Source organism: Emydura macquarii, unplaced genomic scaffold (genome assembly GCF_026122565.2).
Source record: "Emydura macquarii macquarii isolate MOO-44397 ecotype Brisbane River unplaced genomic scaffold, CSIRO-AGI_Emac_v2 contig_3530, whole genome shotgun sequence".
NCBI classification, from domain to species: Eukaryota; Metazoa; Chordata; order Testudines; family Chelidae; genus Emydura; species Emydura macquarii.
The window spans coordinates 972,274-995,486 of NW_027133667.1; the positions used below are offsets into that span (position 1 = coordinate 972,274).

At 40.3% G+C, this 23,213-nt stretch overlaps 1 protein-coding gene across 3 annotated transcripts in view; it reads right to left on the reverse strand.

Moving 5' to 3' along the window:
• Positions 1–819: 819 nt before the first annotated feature.
• Positions 820–23,213, reverse strand: part of TXNRD1 (thioredoxin reductase 1) — a 56,287-nt gene continuing 33,893 nt past the window's right edge. For 2 of the 3 annotated variants that reach the window (XM_067536066.1, XM_067536065.1), the window contains exons 11-17: positions 21,664–21,756; positions 19,699–19,775; positions 17,850–18,006; positions 14,488–14,595; positions 11,991–12,086; positions 9,459–9,593; positions 820–4,504 (exon numbers count right to left, since the gene is read on the reverse strand). In XM_067536066.1, the coding sequence (XP_067392167.1) occupies positions 4,442–4,504; positions 9,459–9,593; positions 11,991–12,086; positions 14,488–14,595; positions 17,850–18,006; positions 19,699–19,775; positions 21,664–21,756 (729 nt within the window). In that variant the 3' untranslated portion in view covers positions 820–4,441. Of the gene's footprint in view, positions 4,505–7,156; positions 7,286–9,458; positions 9,594–11,990; positions 12,087–14,487; positions 14,596–17,849; positions 18,007–19,698; positions 19,776–21,663; positions 21,757–23,213 lie in introns of those variants that run through there. The other variant, XM_067536067.1, reaches the window with a different exon arrangement.

The following is a 23,213-nucleotide window of genomic DNA, read 5'->3' on the forward strand; positions in this document are numbered from 1 at the left end:
GATGCCACAAAGGCAAAATATCTCCAACAGCCATGCAGAAGGGCACGCGCACCTAACATGGAATCGATATGAGCAAGCACTCCAAGAATAGTGTTCTACTCAGACAATAGCTATCTGCAATTGCTAAACTTCCAGCTGACTGTGATTTGGAGTTATCCAAAGCCCTTCATAAGGGGCAGTGTGTAGCCCAGCTACCGGAGGGTCCTTGCTTATTCCTTGTTTTATGAGAGAAGTGCACCAGCACTACACCTGGTAACACCTGCATTCCCTCTTCACCAGTCCAGTTGTGCTGGCTGGTGCATGGCAGTGTGAAGCCAATACTCTACCAATTCTCCACTCTTGCTTGTCCACTCCTTGGCCATATGTGTGAGCGAGTTAGTTGCTCTGCCTGCCGCAGCAGCTTCTCACCCCAGAAGATGTGTCAATCTGCACAGGGAATTAAAAGGGGCCACAGGACAGCTGACAATTTAGCCCCAAAAGAACAGCCTTCAGATTATGGAAAAAAACTGTAGTATTTTGATCTGAAAGACTGAGGTATCCCCATCAGCAGATCTCTCTGAATACCATGGTCATATACCAGTTAGGATTGTCCTAACAGGTCACACCAGGATGGGTAAAGATAAGTGTAAGAGAATTAAACAGTAAAAATTTGAATCTCATCAGATAACAAAGCCTGTTAATTAAGCACTTTTTGAAACCTCACAAAATGCTGATTCTCTACATTTTTATATGAAATACCTTCAAAGGAATTTGGCTTGTATTCATTTAAGAGATCCAAAAATGTTCATGACTAATATAATAAAAAGCAGGACATGAGCGGAATATAAATATTGTTTAATTTATTACATATTCTAGTATATTTCCAAAGATTTCATAATAAAATGTACATTTAATTTGATATGAATTCAAAGGACTTTGTTTTGGTCTTTAACATAGCCTTATATGATGCCTTCATAAATTATATGCCTCTTTCACCATGCATAGACCCACAATATAAAATAATATTGGAGAGAAAAATCTGGAGAAAGTACTGTTTTCACAGTTCAGTTGTCCTATTGAAAATATAAAAATCAGCAGCTTTGAAAACGTACACCAAAATTTATTATTTAGCACATTAGTCAGCTGAAGGAGGATTTATATTCTATGGCCCAATCCTGCAAATGCTTGCGTACATATGTAATTTACATATATACTTAAAAGTCTATTTTCAGGGAGGCGACACATATTAAGTAGTTCCCCATGTGCTTAAATGTTTGAGTTTGAGGACCTACATAGCCTTGTGAAATTGTATTCACTTTTTTTTCTGAAGTCTTATATATGTGACATCTGGAGCATTAGGAACAGAAATGTTCCTAATTTTAGTGAAAAGGCCCCTGGTTTTTCATTCCTTACATTTTAAAAATTTGTCCATGTTTAATATGCACTGGGGGAAAAAACCCTACATTTTCTGAAAATTTCTAACATCTAACTAAAAAATCAAAAGACTGAAATAAATGACACAAGGGTTTATGAGCAAAGTGGCCTTTTCTGGTCTTAAAAATGTATGTCTTGCTAAGCCATAGTTTCTTCATTTAGGAATGAAGTTTCATTCCAAAATGAATAACATTTCATGTAAACATTCGATTTGCTGCAATAAACTGGCCAGAAAAAAATACAAATTGTTTTTATATGGCATAAAGCATAAAAAAATCCTTCAGTTATGCAAGAGTTTATAAAAATAATTTACAACACTATTAGAAGCTTCTCAATAAAAAATGGTGATATTCATCCCTGTGCAGAAGCCCAGTGCAAGGCTGATACACCACTTAAACAGTCTCTTTTTAAAATACAATTTTCTTAATCCAATATAAACAATGCACACATGAAAATTAGGACAGTGTTAGGCCTTATCTACACAGGAAAGATTGATGGGCTTTTTTTTTTAAAAAAAAATTAGTATAACAATATAAATATAACTAACCTGAAAGAGTGCCTCCACTCTGCTTGGTCTAAAGTGGCTTAAGGAACTTCCTTTGTGAATCACGATGTCCATGCTACACTGTGGGTTGTTTGTTTTTTTTAAATAAGCGCACAAGCTGTCTGGGCAGGTGTCCCAGGGTACTGTGTTCTGCTGCTAGACTCAATACACGGTGGGTTGTTTATTGTTTTGGATGGTGGGATACCTACCAGAATCTATCGGAATACTAGAACGTGCTCAGACTCCCTTGATTCCTTCCACTGTATCCCATAATTTGCCTGTTTTTTTACTAGCCAACCCCATTTTCAAAAACTGTTTCAGTTAAAAACAAGTTTTCAAACTGCTCTCAGGCAGCACAGAGGAAGCGCTGCTGCATACAGCAATTCTGACCACCATAAATACACACAGGGTGCTCCATGAGTATGTTGCATAGGCAGGTGGTGTTGGCGGAGATGGAAGATCATCACCACCCCGTGACAACATATGGATGCTGCTAGGGCAGGAGGATGAAACCAAGCAGTTACGTCAGTCCAGCTCCTCACAGCATGCACATGTGCTGGGGACATTACCAGGGACTTTGGTTTTTATAATTCTGCCACTGCTCCTTGGTTTTGGAGCTGCGCCGGCACGTGACCTGTGAATTCCCCTTCTCCTGCATTTGCTCTGCTAGCTGCTGGTAAATCCTGGCATTCTAGTGACTACTGGAAAGATGAGATTGAATGTATTCTTCTTCTTGTAAGACCAGGAATTCCTCAATCTCCTGATGCCACCACATGGGGGCTGCAATGGACTCAGGGTTTGTGAATTTGCCATGAACTGGAGACAAATGTGCTTGTGTGTCTGACGGTATTTAAATAGAGATAGGGACATCCAGTCAAGATGCAGGCAGTGCTTAAAGTGGTTTGAAAAAGTGTGTGTATGGAGGGGTCGGGCGTCCATCATAATCTGGAAGCAGCAGCTTTGGTAAATGGTGTTTCAGGAGCACCCCAGCTTGATTTTCAATTTTTTTTTTCAGGTCTGCAACCCTCCCTTAGCCTAGTGTGTCCTCCCTACCAAACACACACACTTTAAATATCAGATACAGTGGAGGGTAGGGCTGTGCAAATAAGTGATTTTTTTAGTTTGGTGGCTGAACCATAAAATCAGGGGAATTGTTTCAGGTTGAATGAAATGTGTTGTTTGAGGATGTGAGTTGGGTTTTTTCCCCCCAACATTTTTAAATAAAATTGAGGTAAAATTCCAAATGCAAAGTAATTTTGAATAAAAATAAATTTAAACATCTTGTTCAGACAATGTTGAAACAAAGCATTTTGATTTTTTCAGAATTTTTTTTCCCCAACCAAAACGATTCCTTGAATTCAACAAGAATTCTCAAAATGTTTTGGGAGACCCAAATACGCATTTTTTGGCCAAAAAAAATGTTTTGGCCAAGAAATTTCACCTAGCTCTAGCGGAGAGTGCACACACAACTCGACAAGTCAATCCAGACATGAAGTAATGTAGTGTGGGGTAGCAGAGGGAGAACTACCTGACGTGAATAGCAATTTTGAAATGGGGTTTTGTCCGCACCAACCTTACAGTGGTATAACTCATTCCGAAACAGAATTATTTCACTTCCAAAGTGGGTTAATTACAGAGGGATAAGATGCTAGAGAATGCCCCAAAGGATCATTTGAGTGTGGATTGAAGGCAGTTTATGCCAAAAAAACTAAAGATAGCCCAAAAAAGCTTTCCCATGTAGACAAGGCCTTACCAAGATAAACATTTTCCTCCCTCAGTGGCTAGTACAAGAGGCAACCATGGTAACAAGTATCTGTCTCAAGAATAAGAAACTATGAGGGATCAAATTTGGTTTTAGGATTTTTGGAAGCCAAAAAAGACTTGCTATTCTGGATATTGCTACTTATGGCTAAAGGATCTGTATTTTGTGACTCAGAATCAAATGTAAGATAAGATTACCCCTCTATATACATACTTTACCTGCTGCATTACTGTGATCTGATGATATGCAGGCTCACTGAGGAAGAGTCACCATCACACGGTTGTATAATGCAGTACATAGAGATACCATAGAACTATCAGTACTTGTGGTAACACATTTAAGTTAGGAAGCTCTTCATTTATTAGGAGAAAAAAGATTATTCTCAAACTGTGCCAGCAGTTCTTCCATCGCTGCCTACCAGAAAATACTGGGTTTAGGCTGCGACTTCATGGATGCATCCTGTAGGTGCTTTGCCATGCAGCAGCTTGATATTAAATCCTCCCACTGTTTTGCCGATTGCCATCCAATCATCACGAGGGACTAACAAATCCCAGGGTAGCTTTCCTCATTCAGTGAAGGGAATGCTTTGGTCAAGGGGGTGCCCGTTGCTGCTGAAGATGACGACAGCTTGTTTTGAGATGTTTTCTTCTATCTTGCACGAGTCAGCCATGGTGATGAAAGTCAGTCTCTGGCAAACGCAACAACAATGGGGGTGATTAACCTCAGCAGCCAGACTGAAGGATATCTCCACCCGAGCGCTTAGTCACTGACAGCGTGGTGAATACCTAAGAGGAAGGAAAGAAGAATGTTTTCAGTATATTGAAATGAATCCCAAGAAGAATGGCACTCAGCTATAGACAAGGAATAATGCTACTACCACCGTATCATTTCTTATTCAAAATAGTATGTTGTAATGGCAAAGATACATTAAACATCCTCATTGCTACACACACCCTTCGTCTTCACCACTCTTCTGCGGGTTTTTCTTTTTGTGGTCAAGAAGAAATGACTGAAGGAAAGTCATGTGGCTATGTACCACATTTATCTAAGTGTGGTAAATTAATCAAATATCATTCTGGAACCAATTCCAGCTCTAGATATTATGGATTAGGATTTATAGCATTCGTGTTGACAAGGATCCAGTGCTTGGAACGCCTGCTTTAAGAAGCGTGGAGGAGACGTGGCTACCATTCCAACATACACACTGGGATTCTGTGCTGTGTCTCCAGAAGCCATGGTGACCAGACATCCTGACATCAGGAACTTTGTCTTGTATACACAACTATACCCCCATTTCCTCCCGCTCCAAAAAAGTATCCTGATTTTTCACACTTGCTATCTGGTCACCAACCAGAAGCCCAGGGCAAGGAGAAAACAAAAATGGCTTTAAGCTACCTTTGTGTCTCCCTGGAGGTTGCTCTAAATTATGGCAGCATACCTTGGGATTATGGCAGCACACAATAGGGTGACCAGATGTCCCTATTTTATAGAGACAGTCCTGATATTCAGGGCTTTGTCTTATAGAGGTGCCTATTACCCCCCACCCCGTCCCGATTTTTCACACTTGCTATCTGGTCACCTAAGCCAGAATGGCCATAGGAACGTACACTACGGCCTCAACCACCACTGCCCATGGCACAAAGGTTTGTATGGGGAAGGGCCAGTGTAGGGACACCTATAGTGACGCAACACAGTGTCTGCACTGAGGAAATTCTCACCCAGCAACTTGCCTGTCGAAGTACAAGAATGATCTTGTGGTGAAGGCACTAGGAAAAGGCTCTGGGAAATCCATTTCCTACTCTGACACACTTTTCCTGTGTGATCTTGAGCAAGTTAACCTCTCCGTGCCTCAGTTTACAATCTTCTGCTTGTATCTGTCCCTTCCTCCCACCTCTTGTCTGTCTTATCTATTAAGACTATAAGATCTGTAGGGCAGGAACTCTCTCTTACTATGTGTTAATACAGTTCCTAGCACACTGGGCCCCGTACACAACAACTGTAATACAAATAAAATAATAGTTTATGTCAATGGAGGTACCCCACACATTTTAGAACCAGGCTCTTTTTAATCATGTCTTTGACTGAAGGAGCTCAAATGATATCAAAATAAAATGAAAAATCCATGAGTACAACTCTTCCAACATAGTTCTCTTAGATACAAACTGCTAGGAAAAATATTCTCAATGCACTTTCTAAAGGTTTCCCCCCCCCCCCAGACAATTGCCAAGAAACCTTTGTAGATCTAGCGTACAAAATGAAGACTCTTGGTACTTTCATGACACGCATTAAAAATAAAGATATTCAAGAGTAAAATTGTAAAATAAAGAAATACTGAAATTGTAGAAGAAAAATAAATTGTGTGAAATCCAACAAATTACCTCAGTTTGTAACTGAGGTTTACTACGCAACCAATGGTGTTGTTTTGCACACATATAATACAGGAAGGATGACAGGAAATCAAAACCACTTCTGTCTAAATGGTTCAAAGCTAAGGTAATTAGCTGGCATCAAAGTCATCTCTGAGGAAGAATAAACTGAAACCAGAATAGAGTATCTGCACATTTCAGCCATGCAAATAAGATTGAAATGTCTGCAGTTAATAGGGATCTAAAAGCCTTAAAGTTCAGTAAGCTGAAGCCTTGCTGTATACAGACTGCTAACATCCCTTTGGAGAACAGCAGCAATAAATGACACACATCCGCTTCTTTCTGTACACAAATAAAACACCACCCAATAATAAGGAATACAGATACATGCAGGAAACTACTTTAAAGTATATTGCAAAGAAAGAGGATATATTTAAAGTATATACTGGATTTGAAATAAGGCTTCTAATTCTCTAGCTCTGGCCCACAGACAGACACTATATGAGAATCTTAAATCTTCATTTTCAATTCAAGTGGACTTCGATTGCGCTGCATTGTTGAAGTTACTTTGAAATGAAAATTAAGCTTAAAATGTGCTAGCTTCATCTGTTTTCCCTTCTTGGTCTTAACCCCAACTTCTGCATGTACTGGCCAGCTCTAACTGCTGTGTGGTCTCTGCGCAGCTTCTTGACTAAAGCAAACTAGCTCGGATCCATCTGAGAGTTACTGGAAATGTGATTTTTTGATTGACAGCTTGTTAGCATGTCAAATGAAGACAAGGCTATAGATCCAATAAATGGAAAGCATTCACTAGTGAACTAGCTGAGTCATGCTAGTTTTTAAAGGAAGATTAGCCTGAATTGTAAATACCAACATTTCAATCACTACAATACAGTCTTTCTTAAAAAAAGATCAGCTCTCATTAAGGCCCACCTGTACTCACGCTGAGTAGCACTTCTCTTTGCAAGTAGTCTCATTTATTTCAAGAGACTGTTTTGCAGAGCGAGTTATTACTCAGCTTAAGTAAGAGAAGCCATATCTGGCTCTAATTTATAAAAGCAAATAAATTAGGGCCCAATTCTTCCACTCTTACTCATGTTGAACAACACTCTACTTGACAGAACACTGCTTCTGAAGTGAGGTACTACTGGAAGTCACGGAGGGTGGCAGTATCTGGTCCTAAATTCAGATGCGATACATCTGTGCAGGAAAAAGATACCCATTTCCTTTCCTTTAGCATGTTTACAAATACATAGCATAGAAAGCATGCTGAGGTCATTCATGACTCTATTCATTCCAGTGCATTCAGTACCTACAAAATGCCAACCCATTTTTAGACAAATCTTTAACGAAAAAACCAAAAAAGCACTAAGACTACTATCCTTGCCCTTCAATTTTTTTGTTGGCTGAACAAGAGACGAGATAAAGTAAAAGGAGCAAAGAACGTTGTGAAAGCTGGCACTACAAAATCATCACAATCCTCTGGGGCTTTAATTTACATGTCCGATTCTCTCCCTGCAGTCCTCCCCAAATAAACAGGATTAGCTGAAATTACCACACCAAGTTATAGCTAATCATTCTATTCATTTTCAATTTTAGCAGCTCAGATGTCCAAAGTAAATTATGATTATCATTCTATCTTCACACTGCATATGCTAATACTCCATTTGAATTCACAGGTGTGAAGACTCCCACTCAGCCGTCGATCAGGAAAGCGCCTCTGATAAAATGAGAACTTGTTTTCCTGTCTTTGAGGGTTTATAAGAACACCATTATAACGTGATGTTTCAGAGAAAGGTAAAGCTTTTGCTGTTGATGCTTTGAAATGATTCAGGTATCTGCCAATCTGTTACCTTCACAAAGGCTGTTATCTTGCTTACCTTGCATTATGTTGCAAACACAACTTACAAATAGTACAGACAAGTGGATGTGGCTACTTTTGCAGACTTCTGGTATTCTATAATATTACAGCTTGTAGCTAAAATAGGCACATAAGGACACCAATAGAACCCAAGACCCACTGACTGAGATTCAAGAGTTAAGATGACTTAGGGTGTGTCTACGCTGCAATTAGACACCTGCAGCTGGCCTGGGCCAGCTGACGTGGGCTTGCAGAGGTCAGACGAAGGAGCTGTTTAATTGCAGCGTAGACATTCAGGATCAGGCTGCAGCCCGGTTTCTCAGGTTCTGGAGCCCAAGCACAAACGTCTCCGCTGCAATTAACTTCTTCGCCCGAGTCAGCTGGCATGGACCAGATTTTTAAGTGCCGCATAGGCATGCCCTTATAGGAAATCCTCAACTGGTGTAAACAGGCACACTCCAATGGAGTATCACTGATTTACACCAGCAAATGCTTTTGCTTCTTTCTGTGCTTCTTTACTTGGAGTCAGACACATTAGCAGAGTAAAGAAAAAAAAAAACCAAACCTTTGGAGAGGCAGAATTTAATAGAAAAATCATTCAGTAGCTGATCTCACTCTAGAATACCAGTTTATAAGCCTATTTTAAGTATTTAGATCCACCTGAGATGTTAGCCTTGATAACCAATTAGCAGAAATAAATATTTGAAGCCTTCATGTACAGATTTCCAGGAGTCAGAGCGTGAGAAGAGTTCTCTACTCTTGGACAGCAGAAATACTACATCAGGAAAGACCATTGATATTAAAAAGTTAAAGAATTAAGCAAAGGGGAAAAAAAACCCTGACTCTTTATATAAACAGGCAAAGCTTTAATATCTGAAACTCCTGGTCATCCAAAATTCAAATAAAAACTTTGTATAGAAATCAAAATTCATTTTATAAACCCTAAGTATTCAAAGATTTCCATCATCTTCTCCTGAGACACCAAAATAGAAGATTATGGGACAGATTCTCCACTATGGCCAAAATGCACATAGGGCAAGTTGGGGAAGATAAAGGTAGAAATAGCTATAGTTCACTCTTGAACTATCCTGATCCTGCTGACACTCTATATTAGACTGGTCCCTGTACAAGGAGTTAGAGCATCTTAAAGCTACTTTGATTTATGATGGCTGTTAAAGTCTGCAAGGCTGAGGATCAGAAAGGGGGATCTTCTGGTGGGAGTACAGCAGGTCTGGGAGCTCTTACGTCACTCTTTCCTTTCATCTGCTGGCAGTGGGGACGAGGGGGGTGCCTGCTCTACTCTATCAGAAGACCCCCTTTGCTGGCCGTAGCAAAATGCCATAATCTGGGGTGATTCCCCTAGGGCTAGATGTGCCAGCTTTAGGATCATGTCATCTGACACTGCAATGCAAAGTGGCTGCACTGCATAAGAAAACCTAGCCTTATGCATTCTTTTTGTTTAGCGATACCACGCAATAACAGACTGTGAAAACTCTGACATCACATACACACCTCTGCACAAACTGGATGAATTCCTATTGTGTTGTCCAACTGTGCTTTTGTCAGTCCACATTTGATGGCTGCTGAAAATCCCTGGGTAACTTCTCCGGCATTTGGCCCAAGCACATGGAAACCGATAACTCGCTCCTAAATAAAGAAAATTCATTCAAGAAGCTTTACACATTTATTCTATTCACATTAATCTTGAAAATTTTCTTACTACTAAAGTTAGTGTTTAACTTTTAGTTAGATGTGTTGTTCCACTGACTTCAATGGACTATTCATCTGAGTGAAGATAGGCATATGTGTAAGTATTTGCAATATCAGAGCCAGTGTTAGGTGGTCATTTACTATGTGTTTGTTCTGAATCATCTGAATAAAAAACAAATCTTACAATAAACTCCCAGTTTAGCAGTTATTTAAGGAACATTGTTACACTTAATGGTAGAAATATTATAAATAATTCTAATTAACTTTTCTAATTGGATTGATGTAATTGAATGGTTACTACTGGGAAAATATATTCACTGACAAGTAATACATATTGTGTGCAAAAGATCATAACACCGGCTCATGGATGTGATGTCAGGGTTAACAGGAGACTATTTGTGGTGCAGAATGTGCACTACATCTAAGACTACGAGTCAGGCAGGGAGGTCACGGATTCCATGATTTTATGAGACCTCCACGACTTCTTCAAATTCCATTAATTCAGCCCTGAGCATGGGGCCCCACGCAATTGTCCTGCTTGTGATCCCCTAACGCCTGTCCTATCTACATTTCCGTGATTTTATTGTTTATTGCCTGTGTCCTGTCTGTGACTTTTCATAAAAACACCCATGCCAAAATCTTAGCCTTCACTATGATCAATAGATAACATCTCTGGTGATTGGTGAAACAGACAAGACAGATATTCACAAGAAAACAACTATCACTGCATACTCTGCTTCCCTGACATATGCTAGTGTCCAAATGAAAAATATCTGGAAACATTCTAGTATCTCCCCTTTCTGTACTACCGAGAGAACAAGAAATCTGATTTTATTAAATATTTCAGACCACATCCTGAGCCAGTGTAAATTGCCATAGCTCCATTGACTTTGATGGAGTTATGCTGATTTATGATAGCTAAGGTTCTGTCCGTCCCTTTGTTTTCATCTTTTAGCAATCCTGGTGGGTATCAAAGGCTATCTACTTCTGCTAATTACAGGACACAGACTTTGTGATTAGAGTTTAAGATTATTTTTCCTCATTAGTGAGCACCAGGGTTGCTAGTTACCGAGAGGCTATTTCAAGGACAAGATAATGGGTAAAACCTGAATTAGATCTATTTTCAATTTTCTTTTCTTTATGACATTGTGTTAATAAAAGAGTTTCAGGTACAAGCGTAAATATTTAACGCACTGAAATTTCATCCTGGATAACCTCCAGCCCTACAGATATTTAAACTCATTTACAATTTTCAGGACAATAAAATGTGAACAAATTAAGGCCCTGATTCAAAGCCCACTGAAGTTAATGGGAGTCTTTCCATTTACTTCAATGGACTTTGGATCAGACCGTATAGTCCCAGTTCTACCACAGGATCCACATGGGTGTAAAGGCGATCTCCAAGAAGTGGAGCCAAAATACTATGATGATGGGCACTTTAGAAATGAGATAGGTATTTAAACACCATAAAGTGTATGGTAGGATCCTTAGAATTATCATAGGCAGATTAGACAACATGGATGAGAGTAGCTAGATCAAACAGATTTGATAGACATTTGTTAATATGGGTTGCTAGGTGCCAATATGTAGTAACAAAGATACTGTCATAGTCGCAAAAGATAAAAGCAAGGGAGAGACTTGTTAATAATTAAAGTCCAACTCAGTTCTTATTAAACAGGTCTTGCTCACTTACAGCTGGAAATGCGGATTCTTCTAAATGGTTTATAATCCACTTAATGATTTAGCAGATTCTGTAGATGTCTGTAGTAGTGGAGGGGGGTAGCTTTATCCCTATTATGCCAGGTTAATCTTAGCATTATCATTTAAAATAAGATTTGTGAAGGCAAGACAGATAAATCCTGTTATAATCATCCCTAGCTAACCCATGGTTTTGTAAGGAGATGAAATTTGATTAAATTCTGGCTGACCTTGATTTAAGGGAGATGCATTTCCTAAAGGAAGAACAGGAAGATTTTTTTTTAAATGTAAGAAATAAATAGCATTACTATTAGTTTATTTATCTACTTCTGAAATGTAATGAACATTTCTAGTGGTAACCACCAATTTATTTATTTTTTTATCCTCATGGAAAACTGATAGGTACAAATGCCAGTCATACTATCTGTTAAAGGGCCATTTTTCTATAATCATAAACATTTGGTATTTATTATTAGACATGTTTAATAAAATACAAGAAGTAGATTAGTGACAAACTGAAGAATATTTCTTTTTTAACAACTGGGAAAGAGAACTCTACTTATTTCTCCCTTTGACTGTCGCCCCTAAAACAACCAGCCGGTTCCTGTTTTCCCATGAGGAAAAAAATGCACTTACATTATCTTGAATATTGCAGATTATCTTTGCATAGCATTTGTTGTTGTCTCTAGATGGGACAGTCCACTCCAGTGGCCAGAAATAACTATGGTAAACCTAGAAATATAATAAGGACATTAAACACGTTTTATAAGTTTACAGTACCAGAGTAGGATTTTCAAAAGTGCTCAGCATTGGACTAACTCTGCACCCATAGAAGCCAATGGGGAGTTCTGCCACTGACCCCAGTGGGAACAGAGTTAAGGTGACAACGGGCACTTTTGCAATTCCCACCCTTATGGCTCTTAAAAAGGAGTACAAACTGTGGTGCAATGCAAGCATAAATCATTTACTAATAGGATTATTTTAATTAACAATTATCCAAGCGCACAAAATTTGGAATACTTTAAGCCATACAGATGCAAGATTTCCTAACAAAGGTTATCAGGGGAGGCACACCAGGTACAACGGAAAGGAATATATAGTCCTGTGCTTGGGGAATGCGCCTTCCAAACTCACTTGGCCTACACATCAACCTGAATCAGGAAGGGTGGGAGGTGAGTGGGCCATGATCCTGTCCCTCCTCTACAACAGCCTGCACTGCTGGCTGAGTTCTAAGAGGGGATCAGGTTTCCCTGTCTGCCCTGAAGCTCTGGGAGTGGTTGTGTCTTGTAAGGCACTATCCCTCCTGGAGCTCCCCATGGAGCAGTACAGCTCTACCATCAGCTAACCGTAAATGAATTATTAGATGAGAAGAGTTTTCAATTAGCTGCAGCCGACTGAGAAAAACTGAACATATGCCTCTCAACAAACCAGGAGAAAGCTAGTTTAACGTGTTTCACATAAGTAGGGTTCTAAGGCACTTTATAAACTACATATATAGAAAGATGTCACCCAACATTGAAATTTAGCCATCTCAGGGGTAAAAGGCAGCTCAAGACCACCATTGAAAGTTTAGAGTACAAAGCAAAGGAGAATACAGGTGCAACTGAAGCACTAAGGAAATTGTAATTATCCAAATTACAATTCAGTCAGATCACAAATGACATGGATTTTTTTTTTTTTTTTGCCTCCGTGGAGCAAATTTTCAAAAAAGACTACTAAAACTGCAAGTGCATTTTTCTCAGCTAAGGGTCCACAAGATTTCGGTACTTTTTGAACACAGACTGAAGGTGTGCGCACAAATTAGAATTTTAGCCCTCTTCCAGTGGCCAGTTAAGACTCCTTAAAAAAATGGCTGTGTGTGTCAAATCATATCATATTCTTTTTCAACACAGCCCTCTTTAAAAAAAACCCCAAAACAAACAGCCTCTTAGCTTTACTCTAGTAAAAGTTTGTCGATTTATGAACCAGACCTTACATAATCATTCACCCAAGCCTTGCTCCCAAAGTGACATCAGTGAGAAGACACTGTTCACTGCCAGCTTCTTGCAAAGGTTTTTTTTTTTCTTTTTTCTACCCTGTGGTCTTTAGAATATTCTACTGTTTTAGGGCCTGATCCTACGAATTCTTACACATGTTCAATTTCAATCCCATGGGTAATCTCTTTGAATTCAGTGGGACTACTCACACGAGCAAAATTAAGTATGTGTGTTTGTACGATCAGGGCCTTAGTGCTTGTCTAGACAAACATTTAATTTGTGGCAAGATGGGGTGTAAATTTACCTATGACCAGCCTGCTACACTGAAGTGCCCGTACATAGCCTGCTGCCATTTCAAACAGAGGTAGATCAAAGGGCACTAGGGAACTATTAGTGCATGGTAGCAGGATCCACATTGACAGTGGGTGGCAGGCTAGCGTAAAGTGGATTTACATCCCAGCCTGCCATGAGCTAAGTGTTTGTGTAGATAAGCCCAAAGTGCCTAACAGGAATAATAACCATGGCAGAGGAGTACATTGCCATACTTTGTGATTACAAAAATAATTCAGCTTTGGCACTAAAAACCATTTATTGCCTTTCAACACTCCTCCACTAATTGATCCCCTAATTATCTCTAGAGACGAAGACTGAATTTTTACAAGCATTTAATGCACAAACCCCTTTTGCCAACAAGAGAATAGGTCTGCAGCTAGGTTTACCAGAATTGCAGACTAATGTTTACACCAGGTATTAGAGTCTAACCAAAGGCACAAAAATGTTCTTAGGATCCTATTGCCTTTAAGGGTATGTCTACACAGCAAAGAAAAACCTGTGGCTGGCCCATGCCGGCCGACTCGGGTTCACAGGGCTGTTTCATAGCTGTATAGACTTCTGGACTTGGGCTGGAGCCCAAGCTCCGGGACCCTCCCACCTTACAAGGTCCTAGAGCCCAGGCTCCAGCCAGAGCCTAGCAGTCTACACAGCTATGAAACAGCCCCATAGCTTGAGCCCTACGAGGCTGAGTCGGCTGGCACAGGCCAGCTGCGGGTATCTCGTTGCTGGGTGGACGTACCCTCCATCAGAGAGAGGGAAGGAAGTTAAAATTTAATTCACATAAACTTTCTTTTCATTACAGAAAGCAGAAATGAACAGTTTACCTCAATATTTTCCTCCCCAAACTTCTCCAATGCTGTCTCTTCTGAGAATCCACAGGCTCCGTATTCCAATGGAGTGAACACCGTGGTTGGAACGTTCACATAGTCGCACTGTGTGGGATTTAAATTTTTTTTACATCAACGTGTTCAGCAACATACCAATTATAAATCAGTGCATTGTTAACATTTCAGATAGAGTTGGAACGCAGGAAGAAGAGATGAAAATTTTCATAACTGAAGATTTCAATTTGAAGGCAACAAAATCTAAGGGTGTGGCGCTACACAGATATACGGACAAGAAAGATTAAACTAATTTTTTAAGATGCATTGAAATGAACATGCATGGATTGGGGAGGAAGAGGAAATTCAGTGCCTTGCTTTAAACATGTAGATTTGCACTTCACACTGAAGATAAATGGTAAATTCTCAAACTTCATTAAAATAAAATTTCTAGCAAACCCCTCTGCATATATGGTGCACAGCAGCATCCAAAACCTGGGCTATTTTTCACCTATCATGATCTAAGAACAAAAACATGATTATAATTCTTGCTGGGGTATGATTAGAACTGCAGAGGGCACTATGTGCCTGATCCTGCACCACTGAAGCCACTAAGAATTTTGCCATTGACTTCAATGGGCGTAGGAGCAGGTCCTGTCTTTGTAGAATTCCAGGTACAGCAAGAAACGTCCCTCCCCGCAAAGGCAAGTATTCTTAACAGAGCATCTCTGTTGCTGATTATAAAGTTACCGGGATGCAACTTTTAAATTATACTGCCGAGTCCAATAAGGAAACAGGCAAAATTGTAGTAAAATAAGATGCAGTTTCCTTTGTCGTACTGCAGAAATTGGCCCTGATGTACCTTAGATCCAGGGCTCTTCCCTCTGTCCCTTTCCACTGAGAAATCCTGACTCTCATTTTCAGACCGAAAATGGTCTTTTTTGCAAACAATTGTATTGATTAAGGGTTCTTCTTAACAAATTTTCTTCGTGGTGAGGGACCACCTGTGACACACTGCACCCCATATACACCCTTACGATGTGACTGTGTATCATTCTTATTTCACCCTTATAGTGGAACTGTGTATTGCTTAATGCAAAGTATGTCATATCAGATGTTTTTGGAATGCTCGTGGCATACTGAACAGTATTGTTACGGTAGTATGTTTCTTGCAGTGTCATCTGTGTGGTTATGAGGTTCTGCTCTTTAATATTCCCAAACGTGTGTCTCACATGGCTTGAGGCAGATCCAGGTAAACACTAAAGGCAGGAAGGTAATTCATGCCTCGCTAAGGCATGCATAAAACCGCCCAATTCTTCCAGGGACAATGGACTGGCCTAAGCATCTGATAGGGTGATGATCCTTGTCTCTGGACATGGAGAAGACTAGGCAGGAATAATGTAGGTCACCTGACCCTGAAGGGGGGGGATCATGAGGCCCTAGAGGGGGGCACAGAGACATTTGAAATAGGGGAGACATTTTGCTCCCAAGAGCTCTCTCTTGCAATCCATCTACAAGAAAACATCAGGACTACCCACAGGGGGAGAGCCTGGTTGGAGGCTGACCAACCAGCCTGTGGTGAGAACCACCTAAACACTGTAAGGCTACTGAAGTCTTAAGTTTAGTTTAGAATGCGATTTTATTTCTTCCTGATCAAACCTGACCTATATTCCTCTGTTTTATAATCACTTCAAATCTTTCTGTACTTAATAAACTTACTTGTTTGTTTTACCTAGAGCAGTGCATGTGCTTCGGGTGTGTGTAGAGACTTCATTTAGCGTGACAGAACTGGTGTATATCAATTTCTTTGATACATTGATGGACCATGAGCTTGCAGAGTCCAGTGGGCAGTACTGAACTCTGTAAAACGGCAGTTCCTAGGATTGCATCTGGGGGTATCTGCTGGGTCATTCTATAGCATAATTCCACAAGTGGCTAGCCAGAAGCACTCATTCACTACGTCAGGGACCACTTGCTTGCAGGGGGCTGTGCATACAGCGCAGGTGCCAGGCAGTGCCCAGGAGTGAGGGATTGGAGTGACACAGTTATACACCAGTCCAGATTGCAAAGGGGAACGTCAAACCACCAAAAAGATTCTGTTGACTACCTTCCTCCCCCCTTCACACGCTTTTTTTTATGTCCCATCAAATCACCCTTCTAAAGTCTTGGAAAATAAGTAGCACAAGCAAGGACACTGTCTAATACAACTAGTTTCCTAGAATCATTGACCAGGATGACTCTCACTTTGGCAGCCTAAGAATGGGCGACGGGAGGGATCACTTGATGATTACCTGTTCTGTTCATTCCCTCTGAAGCACCTGGCCTTGGCCACTGTCAGAAGACAGAATACTGGGCTAAATGGACCATTGGTCTGACCCAGTATGGCCATCCTTATGTTCTTAATGTCAATTTACTAAAATAGAGCAATCTGGCAGGAAGTGTAAATTAAGATACATTCCCCTGTACTGCAATAAAAAATGTGGCTTTTGTCACGGATTTATTAAAATTTGCCTGGCTAAGGTAATGGCACTATGGTCATTGGTTCAGACTTCTGTTACTGCAATACTGGCCAACCTAAAACAAACAATTCAGCACCAAGACTGGCTAATAACTGAACCGGATATGAACACAGAAGTCTTCACAAGACAAAACCCTTGAGCCCAGATTCAGTGGTTATGGGGCAATACAAGTACTTAGATAGATGGAAAAGCACCTTAAGGGCACATTTTTTCCCCTTTTCATATAAAGATTACATGGGCAACTGAACACTGTGTTACTCCAATATGATGCCAGAGTGTCTCCATTGGTTTCAACAGAGTTACACTGATGTAAAATGGAAATATGTAGCGGTGATCCAGACCCTATGGGTGACAGTATGTTGCTCTATTAATGTATTAGAACTATACTTCTATATAAATTTAAAAATGCTGAAGGACAGAGTACTGTACTATGATGAAAAACACACAAAAGAATGGAAATTAAAAATAATAGTTCCTTTTATAGTCTACTTAGGGACAATAAGCAGATTTATTAAGTTGCTTGTGAATTAGTTTAATGAAACTACGGCTATTGCTGACATGTATAGAATAGCACTAACATTTACTTAAATGAGCTCAGTTCATTTTCTTGTTTTACACTCTGAGAGAAAGAAAAAACCCAGTCATACTAAATAAAAATCAGACCTATATTGAATCCTTAAGGTATTAATTTTATCCTGCACTACAGACAGAACATGTTTGCAGTAATATCTTTGTAAAGGAGGGGGAGGATCCACAAAACTAATGCTTAAAAAACATGCTAAGAGTATATAGTCTAATATACTGCATTTAAAGGTTAGTACAATGACATGATAATTACTTATTTACCTTTAAGGTTGCACCAGCATAAAGTCTTCGAGCCAACAATCTACCTGCTTGGATTGCCACTGGTGTGAGCTCCAACTTGCCCTCCAGCACATCTCCAATGGCATAAATATAAGGCACATTTGTTTGTTCTTCATCACTGACGGGAATTTTTCCTGATCTACAAGTTAGATTAACAAGAGACAAGGCATGAAGTACTCAATACAGGAGGCTGGAGAAGTAAAGTATTAATAACCTGTGGAAGTAATGCCCTCCAGCTTTGGGAGAAGGACACATACTGCATCTCTCTCAGACACTTGAAGTAACCAGACAACGCTACGGTCCAATCTTGGGCCAGAATCTAACCTGGTGCAAACCAGTGTATCTCCAACCAAAGCTACACCAATTTACATGCCAGAGAAGGACCTGAGCTCTTAAAGCAGTAGTTAGCCAGCTGAATTAGAGAGTTATGCAGTTGGACCCATATCCTCTTCTCAGCACCCAACCCTGTAGCTGCATAGAGTGCAGGGAACCCAAAACAGGAGATATTCTCCCACATAAGCTGTGGAGCAGAAGCAGAGCATCTTGGTCTTCGACTTTAAGAGCCAGACATTCAGTTCAAGCTTCTAGATCAAACCATTTTAGGGCAATTCACAGGATTTTTTTTTAAATGTTATATTTATTACTTTTTAAAAGTATTAATAATTCACAGGCTGTTAATAAGTGAATAGTGCAGTAGGCATTGCAGGGAGGGGAAGGTAGATAACAAGGAATTGTGCACAGATGTAGATCTCATGGTAACAACCAGCAGTATGTACTGAAGGGATTATAGTGGGATCCATCCACTATGGACTCCTTTTTTAAGGTCACTTCACATTATAAAAATTCTCCAACCTTTTATTTTAAGAGCTCCACCCCTCCATGACTTTACATACACTAGGACTTTAGAATGGAGCTGGGGAAGGTCCTGGTGTCAGGGAACTGTCTTTTGCTGTTCCCCTGAAAACAACACTGGAGGCACGACAGGTGTAGAGAGACTCCAACTCGTTCAGCACACTACAGCACACCTCCATAGCAACATGGGCTACTGTGAGCACATCAGAGCTGTCCTCTGCTCTCTCCAATGGCTTCCCGTGGAATATTGCATCAAGTTCAAGGTTGCAGTCCTTCTCCTTATGGTGTTCCAGGGCCTGAACCCAGACTACGTAAAAGATCAACTAAAGCTTCAGGATGAATATCATGGCTGACAACTCCACCCCTGGCACAAATGCACTCCCTACACTGAAGGAGAAGCTTGTCTGTACAAGAGAAAGAATATTTTGGGACGCCAGTCCCAGGTTGTGGAATGAACTCCTGCAGGAACTAAGGACCACCACAAACCTCACCACCTCCCACTTCAAGTGCAAGGTGCACTTCTGCAACCTTGCTTTCTCACTTAAACACACAGCGGTATGTACATTAAAAAAAGAAATCAAAACCCTAATAAACAAAACCCTACTAAAACACTAGAGTGCACACACAATTCTCCCCCTGAGGAGAGGATGAGTGAAAGAATGAATCATGTGGCAGACACTAGTCATGCTACTGAATGCACTATTGGAAGGTGGGAAGATACCATGGTGACGAGGGTGATATAAGAATCTAGATGAAACAGATTATGTTTACAACTACTGACATTTTAAATTACTGCTGAGTTTGTCCTTTTATTGTATTTAGTAAAGGGCGGCTATCTGCTAAGACGTCTTCTACTGCCTTATAAGTGAAATGGAAAGAAAAATAAAGGTCTCAAATTAAAATTTATGTCTTATATAACTAATGTTGCAACAGTAAATCACATCAACACAGTAATTAAAGCGAAGAGGTTGGTCCTTACCTTTCATTGATCTTCACTCCAACTTTGTCTAAGCCGATTGTTTTTGTGCATGCATCCCTTCCTACTGCTAGCAACACCTGAAAAACATCAGTGCACTCATTACTGATTTCCTAAGAGCATGGAAGGGCATTTGCATGCCATTCATTTGTTACCAATTGTATTATGGTAGCAGCCAGAGGCCCAATCAGAACCAGAATTCCATTGTGCTAAGCATCACGCAAGCACAAAGTTAGAAACAGTCCTTGCCCCTTCCATGAGCTAATGGTGCCAGCTGATATTTCTAGCACTAAGCCCAGATAAACATCTTCCCTCAAGAAAACATCCCCAAATGCATATCAGATCCTGTCTCGTTTCTCCACTCTCTCATCTGTGGTACAGAAGTATTGCAACACTTTTTTAATCAAGATCTGAGTCTGCAACAGCTTTTTAATGAAAGACTTCCTTAATAAGGAAACTCAAAGGCCTTGACAAATAAGAGGAGTGCAAAACTATCACCTCTTTTTGATTTGGCATTGGAACGCTAAGCAGCTACGTCTAGTATCACTTACCCATCTGTCCCCTAAGCGAGGTGGTTGTCAAAGAGGACTTATCTCCACAAGCATTTGCTCAGAACGTTGGCCAGGCCAGGTGAAATTCTTCACCTATCCACCAACTGGCCACCTCTTTGAGCATGGTAGATTCCAAAAAAAGGTCTCTTATGGTCTGCAATCATGGTCAAGGAGTTGCTTCAGCCCATACAATGCCACTGAACTTCTAAGAGCTGTTGCAGGCAAGTTCAAAAACTCCTTTTCACCCCTTCTGGGTGACTGAGCACATCAGATCTGCAATACTACCAGTTCCCACTGCTATACAGATGGTTCACCTAAATTTAGTTTTCCAGCAGAGTAACCGATTACATTCTTAACAGAGCCAGCACATCAGCTCATTGATCCTAAATGGGATGACAGCACTTGGGAGGAGAGGTCAAGATGATATAATCAGAAGAGGGGTATTGGTTTGGTGGGAAATCAGCAGCCTTCTTTATGAAGAGATGGCTCAGATTCTGAGATCTGGGTCCTCTCATTAGCATAAGTCAGAAAAAAAGGGTAGTCAGTAATTAATGTCACACAACACCATTATTATTAAACATTCATATTATGGTAGTACTCAGAGACACCGTTGTGCGAGGCTCCGTGCATACACTGAGGTAGGCAAGTCCCTGCCCCCAAACACTTACAATCAAAGACCCTGAATCCACAAGGCTTAACTTTATGCACTGTAAGTACTCCCATTGATTCATGTACATATGTCTTTTTGGGATCAGGGCCTCAGAAAATGAGTAGCATGCAAAAGGTGAGGGGAAAAGGGCAACAATCAAATATACATAATACACACACACAAATACATTATTTTAATTTTGTAGTTATATAAATAAGCATAGCTTTCCTTAAGTGCCATTCAGCCTTGCCATTAGGCATTGCCTGATTTCACCTACGTGTTGCTTCACCAGTGGGTCTTGAGAAGGGACCATCTTTATTTGTGTCTGGCTTTTATATGGTCCATCTGTTTTATGCTAACACTGCAGTAACATGCTGCAGCTGTAGTAGAAGCCATTATGTATCCTCCTTTACCAATAGTTTATCGTGGGTAGGTCCTTAAGGCCAAATCCTGCAAATGGCTCCACACATGCAGACCCCTGTACTCTCTAAAACCTGAAGGGTAATGTTTTCAAAAACACCTAAGTGGCTCAGTAGGCAAAGTTCTCTTGACAGTCAGTGGGACTCAGCTCTTACGCCATTTAAGTACTTTTGCAAATTTTACTCATCATCTGTTGCAGCTATACAAGAAACATCTCTTGACCATAAATAATGAAAACCACTTCAGTCTCTGGAAGATTTCTCCAGCAGCACAAAATCATAATGTTCACTGAAAGGTTTTTCTATGCTCTTCTTTATGGATGTGAAGGCACCATTATGAATTACTTACAGTGTTGTATTCTCCTTCAATTACTTCACTGCCATCCGTGGACTGGGCTATGACTTTTAATTTGCCGGGAGTTCCTTCCTCAATCTGTTCGACCTACAATATTTGGAAATGAAGTTTTCCTTTCAAAACAGAGATATGCAGGAGTAAAATACCAAGGCTGCAGCTGTTTTCAGCCTAGTATAACAGAGCGAAAGACAGAAATTTTTAATCTAATTGCAGCTAGGTCTCTGTACTGGGAACGATTCTATGTGATCTCTCTTGCTTTTGAAGTGTCCAATCTTTTCCAGGGCACTTTTTTTCCTTTGATGAATTCACAGGAGCTGCTCCCACCAAAGGGAAACTAACATTTAATCAAACAAAAATAAAGAAAAGACTCTGAATCTACTTAGGTTGCAAAGCCCTGCCCTCAGTTCTCTGTAGTGTCACACCTCCTTTTCACTCTGAGCCACGTGAATGAGATTGTACCTCCTCAAGTACAATCTCTTCCTGTGCTTCCCCAGAGGCTGTGAGGCTCCAGACTGCCTCTCACCTGGGGTGGTGCGTAAAACACACCGTCTAGCTCTTACAAGTAAATATATCATGGAATGAAATTTTCAGGGACAGTTGTACTGCATAATTACCTAGCAACGCAGAACAGTACACTGTAACAACTGCTCTTGTGATTATTTTATATTATTTAGACACAGAAAATAGACTCTTTTCTTAACAATTCTTAAAATCTTTGTGCCCCCACTGGACTCATTTTACTGGTTGCCAGGCATTGAAGCAACACAGTGTTACTTCGGGTGATGCATCTGCTGTCTCACAACATTCAACATGAGGCTTGGTACTAAATGGAATGCATGTAACTTCAAAAGCAATGGCAAAAAGAAAAACAAAGGAAGGTGGCCTGCTGAAAATATGCCCGGCCATCTGAGACTTAATATCAAAGGATATTCCTGAATGGATACAGGGCTGAATCCTGCCCCCACTGAAGTCAATGGCAAGGTAGTAGAGACACAGTATGCAACAGGCAAAAATATATTCTGCAAGTAATGCAGGATGGGCTCAATACTGCAGTCTGCTGAGCACTTGTGCGGTGCTGAGCAGCCTCAGTTCCTGCTGACTTCAATGGGAGTGGAGAGTACTCAGCACTTTGCAGGAAAACTCAGCATCTTGTAAGATCAGGCCCAATAAAAACTGCTGCACTAAACATGGAGCAGTTAGACACTCAGCTCTCTCTTTTTCATACACATAGGGATTGCTACAGTTTATGCAGGAATAAGAACATAAAATTCCTTGCAATCTCCACTCTAACCTTTCAGGATAAATCTCTTATGCTTTAGGAGAACAGGGCGAGTTCACACAATAGAAACTGGCAAAGCTCTCCCCCCGCCTTTTTTTTAAACCTACCCCCTGGTGTGCTAAGAGTGAAAAGAATGGATTGCATTTTATTTAATTTTTAATCATTGAACATCTTAAACATTATAATGTATTGGCTTAACACCTAATGGAAGTTGTTTTGTAATTTCTTTCCCACTTTATACTAATTAAACCCTAATCATTAAGAC